The 22792-nt window shown below is 36.6% G+C and overlaps 1 protein-coding gene across 1 annotated transcript in view; it reads left to right on the top strand.

Moving 5' to 3' along the window:
• Positions 1-22792, top strand: part of TTLL7 (tubulin tyrosine ligase like 7) — a gene marked incomplete at both ends in the record, with an annotated part of 50719 nt that overhangs the window by 10609 nt on the left and 17318 nt on the right. The window contains 9 exons of the mRNA XM_080623665.1: positions 1020-1184; positions 1989-2147; positions 11401-11495; positions 12165-12312; positions 12395-12468; positions 14582-14717; positions 15495-15581; positions 19901-20108; positions 21074-21354. Coding sequence (XP_080479791.1) covers positions 1020-1184; positions 1989-2147; positions 11401-11495; positions 12165-12312; positions 12395-12468; positions 14582-14717; positions 15495-15581; positions 19901-20108; positions 21074-21354 — 1353 coding nt within the window. The remainder of the gene's footprint in view (positions 1-1019; positions 1185-1988; positions 2148-11400; positions 11496-12164; positions 12313-12394; positions 12469-14581; positions 14718-15494; positions 15582-19900; positions 20109-21073; positions 21355-22792) is intronic.

The following is a 22792-nucleotide window of genomic DNA, read 5'->3' as shown; positions in this document are numbered from 1 at the left end:
TTTGTTAATGTCATTAAGGTGTTTTAAACATGAGTGAGTGCAGTGAGATGACAGCAGAAGGCTTGTGTCATCTATTAGCTGTCTTATCAAAAAGGAATTAGAACAGGAGTCTTATGGTCAGCTTAGAATATCAGCTACACTCAAGTAAGGGATGACAGATGACAGAGAACTCACTGTGATGAGGACAGTCATCATGGTAGTGTGAGTGGAAAGCTGAATTGATCTGTACAGTAATCTGTATTGCAGGATAATGTAAGCATATAAATATATATATAAATCATGATTCATAAATTTGCCTTGGAAAGGTAGTTATTGTTTTTCCATGCAACTAATAGCATGAATCTATTATTGGTGACATTTTGCTTCATAAAGAAACTATAGCACTCACTTATGTAATGTATATTTTGAAATTTACCTCCCTCTGATGTATGGCCATCAGCCACTCAAAAATGAGCAATTTTGGCAGATATCAACATGGCAGATGAATTTATATGTAAAAGACTTTTTAAAGTACCACTATAATGAGAACATTTCTCATAAATAAGCTACAGTGAAAACTGAAATGTGGGATTGTCTATGAAACAGATGCCAGACTGCTTTTAGCACTTTTAAAGTAGCACTTAAAAATACCATCTTTATTGTTTGCTTCTTGGGGAATGTAATAATTCTGTAAGTTATGATAATCTCTTCTCTTTTTTGGGGTAGTTGTTTACATACAGATCTGTAAAAATAGCAGATATATGATATATACCTAACCAGATGTTGAGCAGTAGATTGGTTGACTACAACTGGCTTAAATACGAGAACAGATTTTGTTATAAGGCTAGAACATTCAGTGGGTGAAATCTCCAAGAATCAGAAATACTAAGTCTGCATATAGTGTATTTGCAAATATGAACTCTGTCATTATTGCTTTAATGTATTTTTCTTTTCATTATTTTGAAAATTGACCATTCTCGAGTTATGTTTAAGTGTTTGGGGTTTGAGGGTTTTTTTAATGCCTTTTCTCCTTTTTTCAGAGTCAATTGTATATGCATCTGACTAACTACTCTGTCAATAAACATAATGAACATTTTGAACGGGATGAAACAGAAGACAAAGGAAGCAAACGCTCCATAAAATGGTTTACTGAGTTTCTACAAACAAATAATCTTGATGTCTCCAAGTTCTGGGATGATATTTCAGTAAGATAAAACTAATATGCCTTTTCTTTATTGTGTGTATTCTTAGAAAATTAATTGCTTCTGGAATCCAGAATGATTTTTGAAAGTTAATCCAAATTCTCAGCAATGCATACCACAAAGAACTATACTGCTATAAATGATGATTATCTTTTTTTAAAAGACTAAATTCAGAGAGTGATTATAAATTCAATGTTGAACTTTTTCTGAGGGACAAAAGCCCTTTCAAACAACTATTCACATAAGTAATATAAAACAAAGGAATGATCCCATTTAAATTCTTGGAGGCTCCTCTAAAGTATGAAGTGAATTTTATGTGTGAATATTTACAAAATTGTAGTCAGCGTTGCACAGATCTGTGGACTTGAACCTGCACCACTGAAGTCAGTGGTTATGTTACAAGTGTCTTTAGATGAGTAATAGGTCTGACATTGTTAGAGTTTAGGCACTATCTGTATGTATGATTCTGAGAATATTTATTGAAAATTATATTGCAAAATGAAATGGGTAAAGATTTGGTATACTATACTATACTTTGTTCCCAGTATGCTTTTAGAATTTAAGTTATTACATACCTAGAAGTATGTATGTACTATAAAAACTATAACAAGATGCTCTAGGGCTATATAAAGAATGTGTCTGGTACTCCAGAGGAATAGTTTATTATAGACCATTTATTTGGTATTTTAAGTATTTTTTTAGTAGATATTTTAATGAAATTTCAAAGATTAAACTATGAAACACTTTAGTTCAATATATACTGGTGTCTTCTCTCCTGATGAATTTTTCTGAAAAAAATCCCTACAGGAGTTAGTAGTGAAGACTCTCATAGTTGCAGAGCCACATGTTCTTCATGCTTATCGCATGTGCAGGCCAGGGCAAGCACCGGGAAGTGACAGTGTCTGCTTTGAAGTCCTGGGATTTGATATTCTGCTGGACAGAAAACTAAAACCATGGCTCCTAGAGGTAAACCTCTTTAAACAAATGTAAAGTAAATTTTTAAGAGTAAAGTTAATGAAGCCTCCAACTGCATCCATGTTTGTGTAAGAAAACTTCCAAAGAAAATCTCTGCATTGCAGGAGATACTGTTGTTGAGTACATAGATGGTGCTTTTTCTGCAGTGTCCATATGGAAACATGGCCTTGCAGTGATTTTTGGAGACTCAGGTAAATATAATTGTTCTCCTGAAGGTCCTGGTGGATAGGAGGGTGCCCATGAGCTAGCAATGTGCCCTTGTGGCCAAGAAGGCCAATGGCATCCCAGGGTGCATTAGAAAGGGTGTGGTTAGTAGGTCAAGAGAGGTTCTCCTCCCCCTCTACTCTGCCTTGGTGAGGCTGCATCTGGAATATTGTGTCCAGTTCTGGGCCCCTCAGTTCAAGAAGGACAGGGACCTGCTGGAGAGAGTCCAGCGCAGGGCAACTAAGATGATTAAGGGAGTGGAGCATCTCCCTTATGAGGAAAGGCTGAGGGAGCTGGGTCTCTTTAGCTTGGAGGAGACTGAGGGGTGACCTCATCAATGTTTACAAATATGTAAAGGGTGAGTGTCAGGATGATGGAGCTAGGCTTTTCTCAGTGATGTCCAGTGATAGGACAAGGGGTAATGGGTGTAAACTGGAGCATAAGAGGTTCCATGTGAACATCAGGAAAGGCTTCTTTACTGTGAGAGTGACAGAGCACAGGAACAGGTTGCCCAGGGGGATTGTGGAGTCTCCTACGTTGGAGATATTCAAGGCCTGGCTGGACAAGTTCCTGTGTGATGTACTCTAGGTTACCCTGCTCTTGCAGGGGGGTTGGACTAGATGATCTTTTGAGGTCCCTTCCAATCCTCGGGATTCTGTGATTCCGTGATTCTCTGAATATGGCATTGCAGATGTTCATGAAGGTTTAATGAGAAATGTGATGTTAATCCAGTTGTTATTGTTGCTGAAGGACCTTGTTTATAGCAATCAGGTGCTACATAGATTTCCTTCATGAGTATGGCTTTGCAGTATGGCTGTGGGAACTTTTGTGACTGTATGGTCTTAATTTTCTTCTTTTTGGGGATATCTGTTCTTTTCCTGTGGCTTCTAAAAGCACCCACGTAAATCATAAACAGAGTAAACTAATTCCATATACATGAAATGCTGTTAAACGATTGTCATGAATGTACTGGAAGAAATGTTTCTTCTCTAATGTGTTAGTGGCACAGTTAAGCTTAAATGGTGCTCACACACTTTTTCAACCAGGAATGTTTGTCATTTGTCTATTGTGTCTTTTTAATTACAGTATTAATAACATATAGATGAACTTTTTTCAGATTGTCTTATATCATGATGTTAACTGGTTGGGAGGTTGTACAGCTGGAGGAAAAATGCAAAATGTATTAAAAAATCTGTCTATTGACAATAAATCGTGACTATTATTTGGATACCGATGAGCAAAATATACACAATTAACTTACTGAATTATAACCTTGTTCTCAGGCCATTAATGCTCTCAACAATTGCTTTGTCATGCTTCTTTCAGTGGTTCAGTATAATTTTAATTAGAAAGATAAGATTCCTTCACCTTTGCCATGCATAGGCATATTTGGCAGCTTTGATGTGCTAGCCAAAAGCAGCACATGACGTGATCTTAGTCTTCATTACACTGACATCTTCTGTTTCTGTCAAGCGAAGCCTACTATCCCTTTTATTTAGCTCTACACTTCCAGAGTATCATCTATGGCTTGCCTGTAGCTTACATATAAGTGTATGCAATTGTTTAAGTATAGACTTAAATTAGTCTGTGAATGCATTTCATCCAGTCTTGTAGCAAATGGTGGCAGACCTCTTCTATGGAAGATGGTGAGTCAACCTGTGTAGTGAGTTTGTTCTGAAGGATAGCACTCTATCTGCTTGGATGTTTACAAGCAGCATGGAGATTTTAGGAGGTTTGACTCACCATTTATGATAATGGCTCTCAGAAGAGAATCATACTGTCGCAGACTCTTTGTGTAAGAGGGAGGGATCCCATAAAGTAGTAAATGCTCCTGTCCTGGGTTCAGCAGCAGCAGTCAGTTTTTCTACTTCTTAGTAGCTGGTGCAGTGCTGTGGTTTTGACTTTCGGCCTGGGAATAATAGTGATAAAGCCGATGTTTTCAGTTGCTGGTCAGAATGTTTACCCTGACCAAGGACTTTGTGAGTGTCATGCTCTGCCAGGGAGGAAGGGAAGCTGGGAGAAAGCAGGGACAGGACACCTGACCCAAACTACCCAAAGAGGTATTCCATACCACAGCACGTCATGACCAGGGATGTAACTGGGTGTTCCCCGGAAAGGCACGTCCTCTTCTCTGTCGGGCTCATTTCTGATGGGTGGTATCGTATTCTCTTCCCTTGTTATTTCCTTTATCATTATTATTATTGGTGGCAGCAGTAGTGATTTGTGTTATACCTTAGTTACTGGACTGTTTTTATCTCAGCCCATGGGAGTTACATTCTTTCAATTCTCCTCCCCATCCCTCAGTGGGGGGAAGAGCAGAAACTGCGTGGCTGACTTGCCGACTGGCTTAAACCATGACAGCTCCTCTGGTATCTTGGGTTGCTGTAGAATACTTCAGGACTTGAAGTTGTGTACTTGCTGACTATTTTTTTAAATGCAGAAGTCTAATAATTTCCTTTTCTGCTTTTAGTGATCCAGGAATCCTTCAGCTTATTTTGCTAGATATTGAATTAAACAGAAACTTCAAACTTTGAAACTTAGTAATTCAGTTTCTGTACTCATCCACTTTTTTTTTACTGTGCTTGTTTGTGTGTTTTGCAGTACTCTGACAGCAAGCATACACTGTATATATATGTATGCACACTGTATGTATACTATACGTAGTCTAGTAAAGATCAAACGTACAGTGTGTATATATACGCACACACGTGTACTCTGTGTATGCATGTATATCTGTCTATAATAGTGGTGTGGTTTTTTTGCTTGTTTGTTTTTCTTAATCCTGTTCTGGCTTCTTCCCCAGCTTTCCACACTTATCTCTTTCTATCATTTCTCTCTTGCCAAAACCCCCTTAGGAGAATGAATCATTCTTTCTAATAGTGGCAACAAGTACTAATGACAAGGTCCTGAGTATTCCCAATGTTACGGGAAAAATTGCCAAAATAGGATTAGGATGGTAAATCTAGTTTCATTTTTCCATACCTCATGTAGCTTTTCTGTTATAAAGGTACCTTAATAAACTGTTATGAGGAATGCAACATTTATAATGACTCTGCTTTCCTGAGGTGACTTTTGTTTATTTTGCCTTGATGCAATGTAGATCTCCTGTTCCTTGGTGCTACTGAACTTCCGGAACCTTCTACACAAGTGAGGGCTGTGGGAAATGCGTGATTGCCATCTTGTGGCACCAAATGTTTCTGGCAAGCATCTGTGCAGTCCCAGCAGCCTCCATCCTTTCTGAGTAACAACAATTACCTAGATCTCCCTTTGGTTCACAGAAAATCCAGGTTTACTCTTTCTGACCAAAATTTACAAGTTAGGTTATTTAATGTAAATAAGAAAATCATACAGTTGAAGTTACTGGATGGACTTCAGCCTTGTTCAACCTCATTTTATACAGTTGTGATCACTGGAGAAAAAGGTCATCTTTTTATAACTGCTTCAAGTGCCGGGTACCCAACTTCTCTTGTGATTTATGTGGGTGAGAGAAACTCACCTTATATGCAGATCCATAAACTTATTATTTAGTGTAAATGAACTAGGAAATCTATTAAGAGCTTCATCAGTCCACTTAAAATTACTTTGGACATCTTAGGCCAAAGTATCCAATTACTGCTAATTCCTATTAATAAAGTAGCTAAAACTCACATACACAAGCTTTCTGGTATCTACTCCTTTCTCATGTATAACGTTTACCCTGCCTGTGCCTTGGAGATCCAAAGGCCAACAAGGGCAGGAGAGGTCTGCTGAAAAAAATTATGGGTAGGTGGTTATAGCAAGTTCTCAGTGTCTTGTATTTTTCCTGGTGAAGAACACAGTCTTAATGGTGAAGGTTTCTTCGTTTTTGCTCTTAGCTTCACTTAGGGTTATTTTTATTCATTTGCTGCCACCGTACACTTACTGTTCATTCACTGGCCAGCAATTTCAAATTGCCCCAAGTTTTACTGTAATTGGCTTGTTTTACATTTCCTCCATTCTGCTTTGTGTTCTCTTTGTTATCTGTAGACCAAATGTTAGTTCACAAGGTTGCATTTCTTTAGCAAACACTACTTGGCTGCTGTGACAGGTGTATATCTCAGAGTCCCTGGATTTTCAAGGCCTTTGCTGTCATTATTTGCCTGTACTTTTGGGGTTCCTCACGCAATGCTGTTTTTGTCAACCGTATTCAAAATGTGCCCTCCTGCTAAAATTACTAATGTTATGTTAATGCAACCTAGTCCCGGTTCTCAGGTCACTGAACATTAAATAATTGTTTCTCAGCCAACAGATGCTTATACAGTGCTTTGGTAACCAGATATTATGAATACCTATTGTGACAGTGTCACTGGTACATTATCGAGATTACTACGGTACTGTTTTACAGATTAGTGAGCAACCTTATATCTTGTCTGGAAACAAGGGATAGCCACATGAAAAATAAAGGATGGTACTTTCTTTTAAGGGGTATTTTAAGGCAAAAGCAATTTTCTTAACATAAAGTTCTTGCCCAAGACTTCTAAGATTCTCACCCGTGATCACATTTAACAAAACTACACTTTGTTCTAGTCAGTATTTAGCCCCTTACATGAGTAGTTATATGAAGATGTCAAACAGCTGAATATATAGGATGGTGGTATTTGCATTTCTTGTATTTCTACTCTAGTCTAAGTAATACATTTCAGATGCATCTCTTCGCATTTCATTGGCACTTGAATTGTTCTTGTGATACGATTTTTCATAAAGTTTACATAAGATTACATAAATGTAATCTTATTTGTTTGAGATCAAGTTCTGCATTTCAATCAGTAATGTCTCTGGTGGAAAATGACCAAACTTCAGCAAAATAAACTGGATTCACTCAGACCTTGTCTCACTCAGTGCTGAGCTGAGTCAGCATTCACTTACAGTGGTGTTGGGTAACTGAACCGGCATGTTGATGGATTTTTTTCAAATGTTCATTGATTTTACTAACATTTCCTTAAAACCTTTTTTGCAGCCTATTGAAAGTTTGAAAGGGAGCAATTAGTTTTCTTTGTAGATTTGCAACAGCGAGCACCTGTTTCACTTGTATTCTTCAGTAAAAACCGTATCTGTTTCACAAAGCACTTCTAAACCAGCATTCTGCAGAAGCCAACAAAAAGGTGGTTAGCACTGCACAATTTGTGAAGTTTAGAAATGAGCGATTAGGATGGACTTCCTGATTCTCTAATCAAAGATCTGCTCAGTGACAGGCACTAACAGCATTCTGTGTAACAGGATTTTTTTATGGCTTAAAAATTTCTTTTGCCTTTCAAATTCTGTTGTTAGAAATCTCAATCATTTTAATAAAGAATGAGATCCTTCCCAAAACATTCATGCTGTCCTACAGATTGAACAGAGGTTAAATTCCTATTACTGAAAGTGTATAACTTTTTATTCAATTGATTTTAGGTTTAAAGTAATTCATGTGATCTCAGTTTATATTTGAAATGTCTTTTCAATAGGCATGCATGATAGGTATTAAAAAATTTCTTTTTCAACTCCATACGAATAGGCTGCAGCATGGCAGTTGAGAATATGATCTTTGACTGGTTTGATAAAGAACTGAAACGCCAGGCTAAAGTTTGTCCCGTGTCTTAATGAAGATGGAAATGGTGTATCTTACACATTTATGGAGTGTAATATTTGTAAAATCAGAATCATTTGCAAATTTAACTGTTGATGGGATGCCCTCACAGGATGTACTTCAATTTACGCTTCTTAATTTAAGCATTACAAATATGTGGTCCTCTACTTACAAGTATGTAATCCTGAAATACACTGAGTTATCCAACTGCTGTGCTTACCAGCCATTTGATTAATTGTGTGTAAAACTGTAATTTTCAGTGAAATTTTAATTATGAAACAAAAGAAGATTTCAGTTGGAGGAAGTAAAAATTTATGTGAATAATTGAGTTCTATATTTATTGGAAAGCCATAGAAAGTAAAGAAGCTAAAGTAAGGAGATAAAACTGTAATATTGTAAACATAATAGATGTAAGAAACATTATATCCAGGAGTCCATATAGAGGAATATTGTATTTCTTTATCAAGCAGTTTTTCTGTGTGTTGCTGTATGCAACAGATTAGAAAATTTGACGTTTTTAAGATAAATTATCCAAAGCAACTTATACGTATACACATAGTTAATATAGAGGTACTAATGAACTTTAAATTCACACCTGGCTTTTATGTAGTAACTTTCTGACGTACCCAGTTGCTCAGATTTTATTTGTACTGGACTTGTGTCTACTGCTATCTGAAACATACTGCCCCAAGCCAAGTTTGCAACAGTTGTCCAGAACTGGATCACTGTTTTTACGGCCCCTCTGGTTACTCCTCAGGATTGAGGTCACATTAGTATTGGGATTTCAAACATTAGTCATGAATGGAGTGTCAGAAAATTGTGTTTGCAGGTGATACAGCAATGCTCCAGCTTTAACTATGAATGCCATAGCTTTTCAGCCTCTTAAATGACTGCATTAAAGTGACAAAAACCTTAGTGTCGAGTGATTGTGTTATGTCTCATAATAACATTTTGCTTCATAATAGCAATTCAAATGCCTTCTTATATGTTTCCTAACCCCACTTTAATTTTCTGCTTAATAAACAGAGTCAGTACAGTTTCATTTGTTCAGAAGTGCCAGACGTAGATTTTTGGCAAAATTTACCCTGTAGGAAATAAACTGTTATTTAAATTATTTTACACTTTTCATAGTGTTAATTCTCACTGGTGCTCATGTAAGTAACACATATTTATAAAATTTTTAGTAGTGCAGAATTTATGCCCAATATTGTAGTTCAAATTGTTGTAAATCTAGGAAATACCTAAACCAAATATAAGTACAACAGCGTGCACTTTTTTATGCTCTGGAGTTTATGCATCAGTGCTTTTGAGCATGTGTCTGTGCATATCTAGGAATTCAGTATTGGACCAACAGAGCATTTTACATATTCCAGATAAGTCCCTGTATCTAACTGCAGTCTCACTGGATTTAAGGATTCAGTGTACATGAAAAATTAGAAATTAATTTGTTGGAAGTTTTAATAAAAATCTGTCTGTCTGTTCACTTGTTTTTAATGCATGCAAAAACATTATTTCAAAGAATATTTTCAGTTGAAACCTGCTAATATAGATTAAAAAGTTTAATACATGGTACAGAATATGATTTTGTTCAACATCTATTATTTCTCCTGAATATGGAGTCTGGGCTTGATTTTCATGTCTCTTTTCAGTCCAGTGAGCTTTTTGTGTACTTCAGTATTTGTTGGACTTAATCATAAGGCTTCATACTGGATCTTCACACATATGTTTTTAAAAATTCCTAAATCCTTCCTGGATTAGACAATATGATATCTCAGAATCAGAATATTTCCAGTTTATTTCAGTTATCAGCTGCATTTAATCAATGCAGTTGTTTTGTTTAAACTTCATGTTAAAAATGAGATGCAGTGTGTCTGTGGTCTTGTCAGCTAGCAGTATTCTCTAATGAAACGTTGGAGAACTGGGTTTTAATCCTTGTGCTCATTTCTGTTAATGCTTACATGTTGGCTTAGCTGAAAGTGGAACATTCACATGTTTTTTGAAAATGGATGTCAATAAATATTTGTACTGTCACAGTATAGAAAAAATATTTAGCCCTTGTGATGTGACAGATGAGCAGATCAGTCTGAGGAGACTGGTCAATTAAATATTTGGATGAGTCTTCTAAAAAAGCATATGTATACACCTTTTCCCTATTTCTGCTGAATTTTCACGATTTTTCATTCAACATCAGCTCTCATTGCTCACTTTGCCAGCCTGTCTGCAAAACCAGTGAACAAGCTGATTCTCAAAGCCAAAGGTACCTTGGATTTCACCATAAGTGGTGGGGCAGTTGGGACTCAGCAACAGGACATTTGGTAACTCACCGGCCAAAATAGTTCTGCCCCACAGCTGTCGAGGCTCTAAGATACTCTAATAGATAAAAAGTGTTAAAATGCAATTTTAATGAACCGCCTTTTTTTTTTTTTTTTTTTTTTTTTTAGTTGTCCTCTGCTTTGAACACTTTAACTGTATCCCACTTCTCATTTGCATGGGGCACAAGGTATTAGTTTTCTCTTCTGAAGCTCTTTAGTATCTGTCCCTTCTGTAACCAGTACTGCTTGCTCATTCACTATCCAGGCAAGATTCCTGCTTCTCATTAGCACCCATTGCTCATGTATACACATTTTTACCTGCCTGGAAGGTGTTCTTAGGAATGTTGATGGAGCTACTTCATTATCCCTCCTCACAGCTTTCCAAAAAATAAAGTTCTTAAGCAGGAGCTTCAAAGCTTGGCAGTGGTTGTATGGTGGTTGGTCAGGACCCCTAGCTGTTGAGTGTGTGATTTAGTCTTACCAATTCTTAGTTGCATTTCCCTTGTTCCTTTATAATTATGGTAACATTTTAAATCTCTTATCTTGTACTTAGCTTATAAGCTTTTTGTTACTGAGACTGTTATTATTTTATGTGTTCACACTATGTACTGATTTAGTAACTTAGATCTCTAGGTGTTGCTTCAGAGTGTATCTGAAGAGTTATTTAAATGTACTTCAGAAGACCTTGAAATAGAGCCCCTTTCTGTCCTTATGTAGTTGTTACTTTTTAGAGAAGTATTGGAAGTTGCTTTCAGAATGGGGGCTAAGAAAGAGTTTAACTCTTCCTGTGCTGGACTACCTAGCATGACACATAGCCTGTTATAATTTGTTTAACAGCACTTTGCATGGTAAATTTTCTGTTTGAAGCAACCAGGAATAGATTAGACTGGGTGCCAGTACTTGGAAGGTATTCATTGTAAGTGTCTGGATAACTTGGCATCTGAAAGGTACATCTCTGGGCTCCCAGTGCCTGTGATACTCAATGCTTTCATTTTTTAATAACAGAAATAGAAATGAGCTTCTCAACATGTATTCTCTTAATCTCTGCTGTATTTGAAAGAATGGTTTCTCCAGAGCCTGTTAAAATAGATGTGTCCCCAGTGAACCTGAATATTCCTGAGTCTTCTGTATCTTGTTTTTTCAGATTAATCGTGCCCCAAGCTTTGGAACTGATCAAAAAATAGACTATGATGTAAAAAAAGGCGTTCTGCTAAATGCATTAAAGCTTCTCAACATACGGTAAACTTGTCCTCTTCAGTCTGGCTCTTTCTTTTGCTTTGATTTGGTATTTCTTTTCTTTTGTTTGTTTGCTTGTCTGAAATTTGAACTGGGCTAGGAGCAAATTAAGACCTTTTCTCCCATGTTGGTATTTTCAGAATAGAGATGTTTCCTGTGCTGGCAGTTTTGCTATTGAAATTAACCCAGACTTGATTCTTCTTCTTGCTTATGTGCTTGCAAAAAATAAATGGTAATAGTAATTTTCATACTTATTAAAAATTGATTTTCCAAACAGGTCTTGAAGTGGGGATAGGAGTGCAGTCATGGGCATGTGGCCACACAAGAAATATGCTGGCAGTAGTTTCACATGCAGTCAGCAGCCGTACCCCCTACCCCACAGGAAAACTTTGCAGTTGGGATATGCTGGAAAAAGTCTACACCTCAGGAAAATAGATAGACTCATGTTTGTACAGTAAATTACAGTACAGAGTCATCAAAGAACACCTTAAAGTGTGAAAATATTGTAGCCATAAAAGTTAGTATTAAAAAAAATTCTTAATGAGAGTTTCAATTTTAATTTTATGGCATAAAGTTCACATGACTCACTGGAAAATACAGATGGTATATGTGAGATGAAAGTGCATCTCATTGCAGCAGCATTGGGTTGACAGAATAACATCTGTGTTTCAGGACAAGTGATAAAAGGAAAAATTTAGCTCAACAGAAGGCTGAGTCTCAAAAAAGACTGTATGGTCAAGGTTCCATGAAAAAACTGTCACCAGGTTCCTCAGACTGGGAGAAGCAGCGTCACACACTGGAAAGGAGAAAAGAAGAACTGGTAGGAAGGCAAAAGATGTGCTGTTTTTTGCTAGTGGCTTATGTGCTCTTTGGTTTAATTATCTTATTTTCCTGATTCGTAGAAGGAAAGACTTGCACAAGTACGTAAACAGATTTCCAAAGAGGAGCATGAAAACAGGCACATGGGGAACTACAGGTAACTGGTTTTGGCTGTATTAGTAGGAAGTATTCGAGGCATTCTTTAAGAATAACATAAACAAGTGTATGTGGTAGATGATAATTTTTGCATTTTTATGTGTAGGCATTTATAGAAAATATATACATGTACACCAGGTTATCTATGAGCTTGCCAAAAGATCAGAAAATATATTGGTGCTTCCACCAATTTTGATAGAATGGCATTTGAGAGATACTATATTCATATTTTTACACTTTGATTTTGTATCTTAGTAAGCTTAGACCTAAGTGTCTTCAAATTCCTTGGTAAAATATGTTCAGAAGGAAGCTATTATAACTTGTTGGTTATAATAGGCATTGGCCAGAAAACAAGAATTTTGTGTTAGATGTTGTTGTTGTTGTTATTCTTTATATTTGCTTCAATGAGAAGTGAAAGCAAGGCCTATGAATGTTTGGTGAAAGGGAGCGGAGTACAGCTTGGAAGAGATGATGGGAGTGTTTGCCTACCCTTTTCAACATTAATCCAGGACATGGGATGTCTGACTTCACATCTTTTATTCTGAAGTAGTTAGAAAGCCTTTACTGCTTCTCTTCATCTCTGCTTTTTGGAACAAATGTTCTGTAACTCCCAGTAAAACTTTCATTTAAACAGATAAATTTTTCTGTGAAATTTTCATTTTCGACAAATTAAGGTTTTGCTTACAAAAAGTCTTTCTTCGTAACATTTCCAGTTTTAATTACACCCTTTCTTTATGTATGTGGAACTAAACTAGTATATCAAAAAAGAGCCCCACAATGAAGCAGTTATTTTCATGCTGCTTATACTACAAGAGAGAGAAACATGATGTTTTAATACATTTTGCTTTTTCAGAAACTTTAAAGTCTAACTTTTAACTAATCAGATTTTAGGTTTCTTATTCAGTTCTTGACTGAAAATGAGCCAAATGTTCTCTTTATTTAGCTTTTTGGTTACTGTAAATCAATAAAAATAAAAAAATATTTTGTTTTCTTTAGGAAAAAGAGAAGGGTCATTTAATGAGGAATATGCGTATGTAAAAGGGCAGAACAGCTTTGGATTTTCTTATTACCCCGGGACTGCTCCTGGAATCAGTGGGCTACCTGTGCTTGCAGGCTGATACTTGACTAAGCCAATTGCTGAACTGACATCCATAGATTAAATAAAAGCCTGCTGAGGTTGATGGATGTTTTCCTGGATTTTTATTCTGCCCAGAATATTGCAAAAAGTTTACAAAAGGCTACAAAATCATGAAAGTCACATAATGCCAGTCAGTACATAAAGGGTACCTATGCTTTGCACAGTGCAGGCAGAATTAACTTATGGATTACTCCTTTACAATACATTAGAAATTAGCCTTCCACCTTTGTAATTTTTGGCTGTGTTTCAGGCATTCACGACCAATGGATTGGAGTGGTTTTATTCAAAGTCCATTTTTTCTTGATGAGCATGAATAAATCACCAAGTCTTGCTTCTCATATTGTTATAATCTCCTTATCTGTGAATTTAGAGAATAATAGCATAGCTGATCTAATGGAAAATCAGAGTCACCCTGTACATCTATGTACCAGAAAAAATGTTTTTCTATAGTACCTCTTTCTTCCTGTTTATTATTTTGGAGGATTTATGATTCAGGTGCAGCACATACTCAATCTTTATTTTACATCATGCCCATTAACTCAAAGTAATTGTTCAGATTTTCACTGTTTTGTGTCCTTTTACAGCAAATCCACATTATTTTGTGGTTTTGAATTTTACATGCAATATTTTGTTAATATTTCATGAATCATTCACACCTGAGTGCATCATTCACACCCACTAAAATTTCAGAGCTCTGCAAAACTGAGTTTTGGTGTATCTCCGGAATGACCTCCATGGTATTTTTGTTTTGACTGGCTAATTGATGGTTTAAACATGACTGTGTTCACTGAGTTAAAATTAGATTTAGAGAACAATGTTCAGAGTATATGTTTCATGATGTGATATTATATAATTATCACAGATGGGATGCGTATGTGTTATAGAAGAGACTGTGGATTAACTGCATTACTTTTTTTCCTAGTGTGATAGGTAGCTCAGCTTCTATCTTAAACTCAGTTTTTTTCCCCTATTTTAGGCGAATTTACCCTCCTGATGACAAGACATTACTTGAAAAGTACGAGAATTTACTAGCCACTGCTTTCCAGACATTTCTTGCTGGGAGAGCAGCTTCTCTTCAACGGGAAATGAATAACCCTTTAAAAAGAATGAAGGTACTACAGCACAAAAAGTATTTGCTCTAGGAGTTATTTATCTTGTGATTTTTGTGACCTTGTGGATTAGTTTCATGATAATCATGTGTGATGGATAATAAACAGTCTTTGATAATGTTTCCATCATTTTATTATTATTCTTTGTGCAGCTTGTGGGGCCAGATCCTTGAATCTGGATGAACTGCAGTGGACCCAGGGTGGAGACAGGCTAGATGGCTTTAAGCTACTTTACCATTTCCTCAGCCTTACCCCTGGCCAAACCAGAGGTTGGCAGAAACTGCTTTTGAGCTGGTAATTGCCTCCTTCTTCCTCCAGTAATGTCTCAGGCTATTCATCCACCTGTATGGACTGGATTGAGAGACAGCATAAAACCAGCTCCACTAGTTTAAGACATCCAAAACCTCTACCTGATAGCATAGGAAAATAACTATTTTTAAAATAACAAAATAGTGTGATTTAATTTGAAATCTGAGAAATAATTTCCCATCTTTGTAGTTGGCATCACCAGCAGGTTTACAGGAATCTTTGTTTAACCTTTTCTTCAGACTTTTATCATTAATAAATGTAGAGACTTGATTTTAACTTTTGTGTTGATGGTAAGCAGAGATGCATGCATCAGAAGAAATACTTTTATATCCTCCTGTGGAGGGATGCATAGTCTTCTTTCAGGAATTAGTAATCAAAGTAATTTCAAATTCCTACCACCTGGTGCTTGAATTTTGGAAGGACAAGATATGTCCTGCTTTGAATTAATTGTAGTGAAATTCCTATTTCTAGGAAGAGGACATTTTGGATCTTCTGGAGCAGTGTGAAATAGATGATGAAAAGCTAATGGAAAAATGCACCAGGCAGCGAGGACCTAAGGTATTTGATTTTTAGATACCAATTTTTTTATTTCACTCTGTAGAGAGGTAGTCTGAGAATTTTAAGTGGGGAATGTAATTAGCTGATCCTGGTGGAAGTTGTCTTCCTCAGACTGCCATTAGCCTTTTTTTTTTAAGTATGATGAGAAGCATAACTACCATTTGTCCAACTAAATCCCATTAAAATTTTAACTGGACATGAGATCCTTCTTTTCCTGTCTAAATAATTTTGAGGAATTACGGTGCATGGCAACAATTGCTGTACAAGAGATTGCTTGATTTCAGTGTGTGAAATGATTTCTATATCCACAGCCTATCCCGAAAGAATGCATTCATCTCTGAACAATTAGTGCCAAAATTAAGAATTTTGAGATCATGGGCTAACATGCATTATGGAATCTCTAAGGATTGATTATGATTATTATGTATTTGTAGCTGGCTTACTTGCTAAAATTCTTTCATGGTATGTCTTGGAGCCAGTTTTGTATCCAAAATCTGCTTTTAAATTGACTGTATATTATTTTTAGCTTAATGCTTTCTGGTTGTGTGCATATTTCATGCAAGTCTTTGCCTTAAGTACACTGCATATCTCTCTAAGCCAGTAAAGATAAATAGTTTGGGCTTGGCTAAAATAAGTATGTTTCCTATATCCTGCAAACATTTTAGGTCAAGTCTGCTTAGAAAAGCCTACATTTATGTTCCTAAGCACTGATGGACTTATTTATAGATGTGTGTAAATTTTTTTTGCAACATTTTATGTTTCTGATGACATGGTGTACAAATCTGGGAATTTCTGTGCAAAATGAACGCAGACAATTGTCCTGAGCTTGCAGGGGTACTTTAGATACATGGAAGAATCCAAAGAGCTAAGTGTTATTACAGGCGTGCATACTGGAAAGGTGATCTGCATACCCAGTCTGGTATTAAGACAGATTTGCAGGAACCTCATTACAAATATGGGGATTTTTGTGAGCTAGTGTTTTAACAGTGGTAGATTCATTTAAAGAAGAGAGAAAAAAAAGTCCAGTCCACCCAGCAACACACTCAATCTACATTCTTCAGGGATTCTTTTCCTTGAGATTTTTTTTTTTTTCCCCAGTTCCCAGGGTCACTTAAGTTTATTCTCAGTCACATATTTCCTTTTTTCCCAGAAGCCTGTCTTTTCCCAGCAGCCCTCAGAGATCATCTGTCTGGTTGACTCTGTGCACACAGACTTGATCTATACTATCTCTACGCTGGTTGCAGACAAGCTGTTCCCAAGCTGGAGGCCATAAATATTTAATAGGGTATTGAGCCCAAATTGATAAGCCTTTCTTGATCAAGCTTCATCTTAAAACTAATTAATTTCTGAGTGAGACTATATGACACGGTCCTAATTTATAGCAGGCAAATGGATTTTGTAGTTTACAGGCTGCTTTACCCTTACAATATTGTTTGCAATTATAGGAGAAAGAAAAAATTGCTAAAGACCAAAATTCTACCTTTTTAATTTTTCTTCTCATAAGATTGATGAAATCAAAAGGGAAGGCAATGAAACTAGCTTATCCAAGGAGATTGTTTCTTTTCCTTGCAGTATGCACACTTCATGCAGGATCTCTATTACTGCATGTTTTTCAGGGTCCTAGTACACTTCTCAATCATTTAAACCATGCCTACACTGAAGCCATGTGGCTGGAGACTTCCCTGGTTGCATAATATCCTATGCACTCCCTTTGAAATACAGATGACTATTGAGGATGGTCCTTACATTTTAACCAAAAGAGCATCACCTTTTTCCTGTAAGGGGTAAGGTGCATATGGCTAATAATATGTATTTAATTGGCCACCTTTTTGTGAAGGATCTGCTATGAGATATGTAGTATCTAAACATATATCTGTATAGAAATCTGGTGAGTAAGGTAGGCAGTAGAATTTACTTTTGCCCAGTAATCTATCAGGTAAGAGAATAATCCAGCTGTAAAACCTTCTTGTAGTCATAAAATCCCACAAAGATTCATTAGCATAGCAAAGAAGTAACATATGCAAGATCTAATTGACAAAACAAACCTGAGGGAACAGTACTTTTGATGTCATGTTACCCAATATGAAAGATTCTTTCACAAGGTCATACAGTCCTCTCCTCCATTAAAAGTCAGTGGCTGGCCTGCTGACAGAAGCTACTGACAGGCAGATGCTCTGCCTTGGGCACACACTCTTCCTTGGAAAAAAGATCAGTCAGGACTCAGAAAACTATACAGAACAGCTGTAATAGTTAGGAGAGAAAAGCGTTTTCCTTCCCACCCCCCTCTGTACATAGAAACATATATATATACACATAGGCATTTATACATACATACATATATCTGTATATGAGGGCTACAGGCATAAGCTTAGCATGTAATAACTATTCCATATTTGCTAGGAATTTCAACCTTATTTTTATTTGAATGTAATCAGGAGCTCAGAGTAGGAAAAAAGACAAGAATTTCACAGAATGAAGGCATTTTTGCTTGCAATTAAAATATTACTAAATTCTACGTAGAATGACAAATGCCTTCTGAAAATGTCTGGTTTGTTTCTAGCCTCTAGAGGGCACCTTATACTTACACACTGCAAGGTTTAGTCATGTTTATTTCATTGCACCTGTTTGCGCAGGAAAAAGAACTAAGGAAATAAAATAACAGATATTTTAGAGGAAACGAGCAATTACTCTTATTTTTATTCTTCTGGTATAAAATCAGATGAGTTTAATCAAAGAAAAATCAGGTTAGCATCAGGGGAAAATCAAGGTGATTAGAATTGCCACACAATCAAGTATCTCTTATTTTAAGAGGTCAGCTTAAACCCAGATCTAGCTATTATTTATCATTATTGCTTTTTGTAATTTCTTTGACCTTTCTTTTTATTCTTCTTCATTAATTTATGTGAAGTCTTGGCCAGGATGTCCTTACTATTTAGTGTAGAATGTGTGAGGAACATGTATATGACAAGTGAGAGTGAGATCTACATTAAAGCCTCTGTGAGTTTTCACTTAAAATGTTTATTATACCTTGTATAAATCATCCGGAATGCTTAATGAATATATCTCTGTGATACACAGCATATCAGGATTAGGACTGATAGGATTAGGATTTTTGAGAAAGCAGTAGGTGTTGAGGCACCTTAATTTCTCCTTTTGGCAAGTAGATATCAACATATTCCCTGTGTACCTGAACAATTGCCAGGGCTCTTTTCAATGGAATGTTCTTCTTCAGCTTGGAATATTCTAGCAGCTTGGGCTTGCATAAACATACTGTTGATTTTAAGTTAATGGCAGAAATCTCTTTCCTTTGTTGGCTGGAGCAGAAGTTTAGGTAGAGTATGTTCACTTATCTTGCAGGATATCTTGGGGCTTTTTTCTGTTGCCCTTCACAATAAATCTTGGTGCATTACATTATGCTAAGATAATAGGGCAATTTAAATTCTCCCTGAGAGTTCTTCTGTTTCACTCTGACCCAAAATATGTTCAGAAATTTTAATTTTTTTTTTCTAAATCTGAGTTTTAATTGGAGTCCATTAGATGACTACGAAGATGAGGCCACACCATGGGTTATTATGACTGAGAGAAAATTACTGGAAAGAAAATGTGTACAGAAATAAAGTGACCACATAAGTCTTCTTAGGATAGTAAATATAATGGAGGATATTGCATTTTTTTTTTGTCTGCCTGATGGTAGGTGGAAAAAGAAATATTTTCATTTGTAGTTTCTGTTCTTCCATCAGTTTCTCTGTCTCCTATGTTTTGATTTTTGTCTCAGTATTGGTAATAGCACAAGATTAATTACCCAATGACACTGTATCCCATGTGCATATGGGACACCAAACCCACCACTATATTCTTAGTTTCTCCTTTCTGCAGGATGTGGATTAATCACTTTCTCTTTCAGAAGTATGCCTGCCAGAGTTCCCCGATGTATTTCTTTACTTCACATTGATCACTGCTAAGCTATAGCTTCAGTTATTGCAAATACCAGTGAGGGATTGAAACTGATTGTAAATGTATTCTGTATCGCTTGATTTATGATTCAATATATCTGGTAGTGTGATAATTGAAATGGAACATTTCTTTTTCCTTTACTATGTTATGCTGCTGTTCATGTAAGAAAGATAAGGATTCCTGTGTAGTGAATATTTAAGCATTTTTTCTAAAATTAAGGACAAACTTCCTGTCTAATTTTAAATATGTACAAATGAACCTGCCTGAATCAGGGATCTAGTGTGATAGGAAGGCACTCTTTTGGGATTCTGAAAAAAAATAATTTCTTGGGTGTTTTTTCTTTCTTTTTCTATTTTTTAATTTAGCCCCTGTATTCAATGCCAGAAAGTGCACAGCCCTTAAGGAAACTTAAGTACTACAATAGTGATAGTACTTGTGATAGCAGTAGCAGTATTTCAGAATCAGCAGAAGAAACTGAAAAGGAAGATCAAAAGGAAGATCACAATGAAAAAAAAGAGAAAAAGGTTTCATATAATCTTGAAGAAAATAAATACAAATCTTTGGAACGATCAGGTAAGTTAAATGATCACTTTTCCAAGTAAGTCTGGCATTTACAATGAGTTATATGAAATGCTTCGGTATTGTAGAATGTATCAACATTTGTAACCAGTTTAACACTGCTTTCCTTGTTTCATCATCTCTAAAATATTTTCTAAGTGAATGAAAATAAAAAAATAAAAAAATTAAAAAGAAAAGCCAGAAAAAACGAATATTCTTTTGCCAGGAATGCTAAAGAGAGAAAGATACACCTGGGCTGCACTTGGAAATGGTGTGAATGATATTTTTTTTCTTTGTGAAAGATAGTCTTATTAAGCTTGAATTCATTGGAATATAGAAAGGATAAAGAAATTTATCTGGAGACATATAGGAAGTAATTTATTCCAGATGAGATCTCTGCAGGGGTTTTTTATGATTGTTTTCTTGCTTGCTGCAAAACATTAGTGTGAGCATGTTCTGTTGAACATGGTAGATACATGTTATCTTTTTGTTTTAGCATTGTATTGTCTCAAAGAATCATGTTATTACACACATATAATGCTGCTTTTAAAATTTTATTTTTCATAGCAGCATCCTTTATTTAGCAGAAGATGACAGCTCTGCAGGGGCTAGATCTGTACATACGGGGTTCATCAACCAAATTTTCTCTCCTGCTTCTGTACTTATACAGTCAGGAAGCCACAAACAGTAGCCATATACTTCTTGACCTATAGAGCATCTGATGGATGTTATGGAGGACTGGAGTCTACCTGATTAAAGCTGACTATGAGGAAGAAATAAATGATCTTATAGAGTATGTAAAATATATATTATTAGGGAATCTGACACCACTGACTGCTACAGATATAGTTAGTTAACATACATTATAGTACCACATATGTGCACATCTGTTGGTCATATATGCTCATAGTTACAAAGAGTGAAAAATGGGTGTTAAGAGAGTAAGAAATAATTACATCATTCATTTAATTTGTCTGCAGGTAGAACGAACTGGAAACCTTCAATTAAAAATACAAAATCTCCATCAAATTCATCCCCCACATCATCCACAGGTCCAATAAGACGTTCTGTAAGCTGCCCTCGTTCAATATCAGTATTGACTATGCAGTCACAGGCAGCTGAGCAACGTCCCTTTTCAGCCAAAACATCTCTGCAAATGCAGCGTGCACCTTCAGTGAATAGGTCTCATTCTTTAAGTCGTAGCCCTACTTCGGCCAGGGTCTCTCAGACATCCAGCGTGGGAACTATGAACTCCTCAGGGGTGAGTTAACAGCAGTTCCATTCAAAGAGTTCTATTGCTGTAAAATGCAATAAATACCTTACTAATCTTACAGTGTTAGAAAACTTGAGGTACTATAGTCAATGCTATTTTGACAGAAACCCAGGAATATAAGATCTCTAGACTTACATACTGGCACAGCTACAGGTTGGGCAGAGAAGAGATTCAGAGCAGCCCTGTGGAGAAGGACTTGGGGGTGTTGGTCGATCAGAAACTTAACATGAGCCAGCAGTGTGCTCTCATAGCCCAGAAAACCAACCGTATCCTGGGCTGCATCAAGAGGAGCGTGACCAGCAGGTCGAAGGAGGTGATCCTGCCCCTCTCCTCTGCTCTTGCGAGACCTCACTTGGAGTATTGTGTGCAGTTCTGGTGTCCTCAACATAAAAAGGACATGGAACTGTTGGAACAAGTCCAGAGGAGGCCCACGAGGATGATCAGGGGACTGGAGCACCTCCCATATGAAGACAGGCTGAGAAAGTTGGGGCTGTTCAGCCTGGAGAAGAGAAGGCTGCATGGAGACCTCATAGCAGCCTTCCAGTATCTGAAGGGGGCCTATGAGGATGCTGGGGAGGGACTCTTCATTAGGGACTGTAGTGATAGGACAAGGGGTAATGGGTTCAAACTTACACAGGGGAAGTTCAGATTGGATATAAGGAGGAAGTTCTTTATTGTAAGAGTGGTGAGGCACTGGAACGGGTTGCCCAGGGAGGTTGTGAATGCTCCATCCCTGGCAGTGTTCAAGGCCAGGTTGGACAGAGCCTTGAGTGGCGTGGTTTAGTGTGAAGTGTCCCTGCCCATGGCAGGGGGGTTGTAACTAGATGATCTTAAGGTCCTTTCCAACCCTAACCATTCTATGATTCTATGATATGACTTACAGTGAGTGCTAGATGTGATGTTTCAGTTTCTGGTGTTGCAATAGAGATGTTACATTTTTTGAGAACAATTTTTTGAATATAGAAAGTTTTTGCCTCCCTAAAAAAGTTCCTCTGGTTTGTTTGAGGACTGTTGGTTCTGAAATAAGGATGTACCTACCTTGAAAATCTTGGCAATAATAAAAATATATCAATATTTCAAAACCAGTGTATACTACAAGGCTAAATACATTGTACAAGAATAAGACATTAGTAAAACTTCATATGAGTGTCCATTGAAGAAGAAGGTGTAATTAATTTTCAATCAACTGTATCTATTTCGCATACACTATACTACTGGAGTAGAGCTCTACTTCCAACGTGGACATTTTCAAATTTATAGGTAGCCCTTGTTATCTTTAGGATTTGCCACTGCAATAAATGTCTTAGAAGCCATCTTTTTTTTTTTTAAGTGAAGATAAAACTTTTATTTTGAAGCCTGTCGCTGAGACAGACAAACATTTAGACTCAGGTAGTCTAACTAAATAATTAATAGAATTAATAAATCA

This window comes from Psittacula echo, assembly GCF_963264785.1.
Source record: "Psittacula echo genome assembly, chromosome: 7".
NCBI lineage: Eukaryota > Metazoa > Chordata > Aves > Psittaciformes > Psittacidae > Psittacula > Psittacula echo.
The sequence above is the reverse complement of the archived record's forward strand: the minus strand, read 5'-3'. Positions and strand labels throughout refer to the sequence as shown.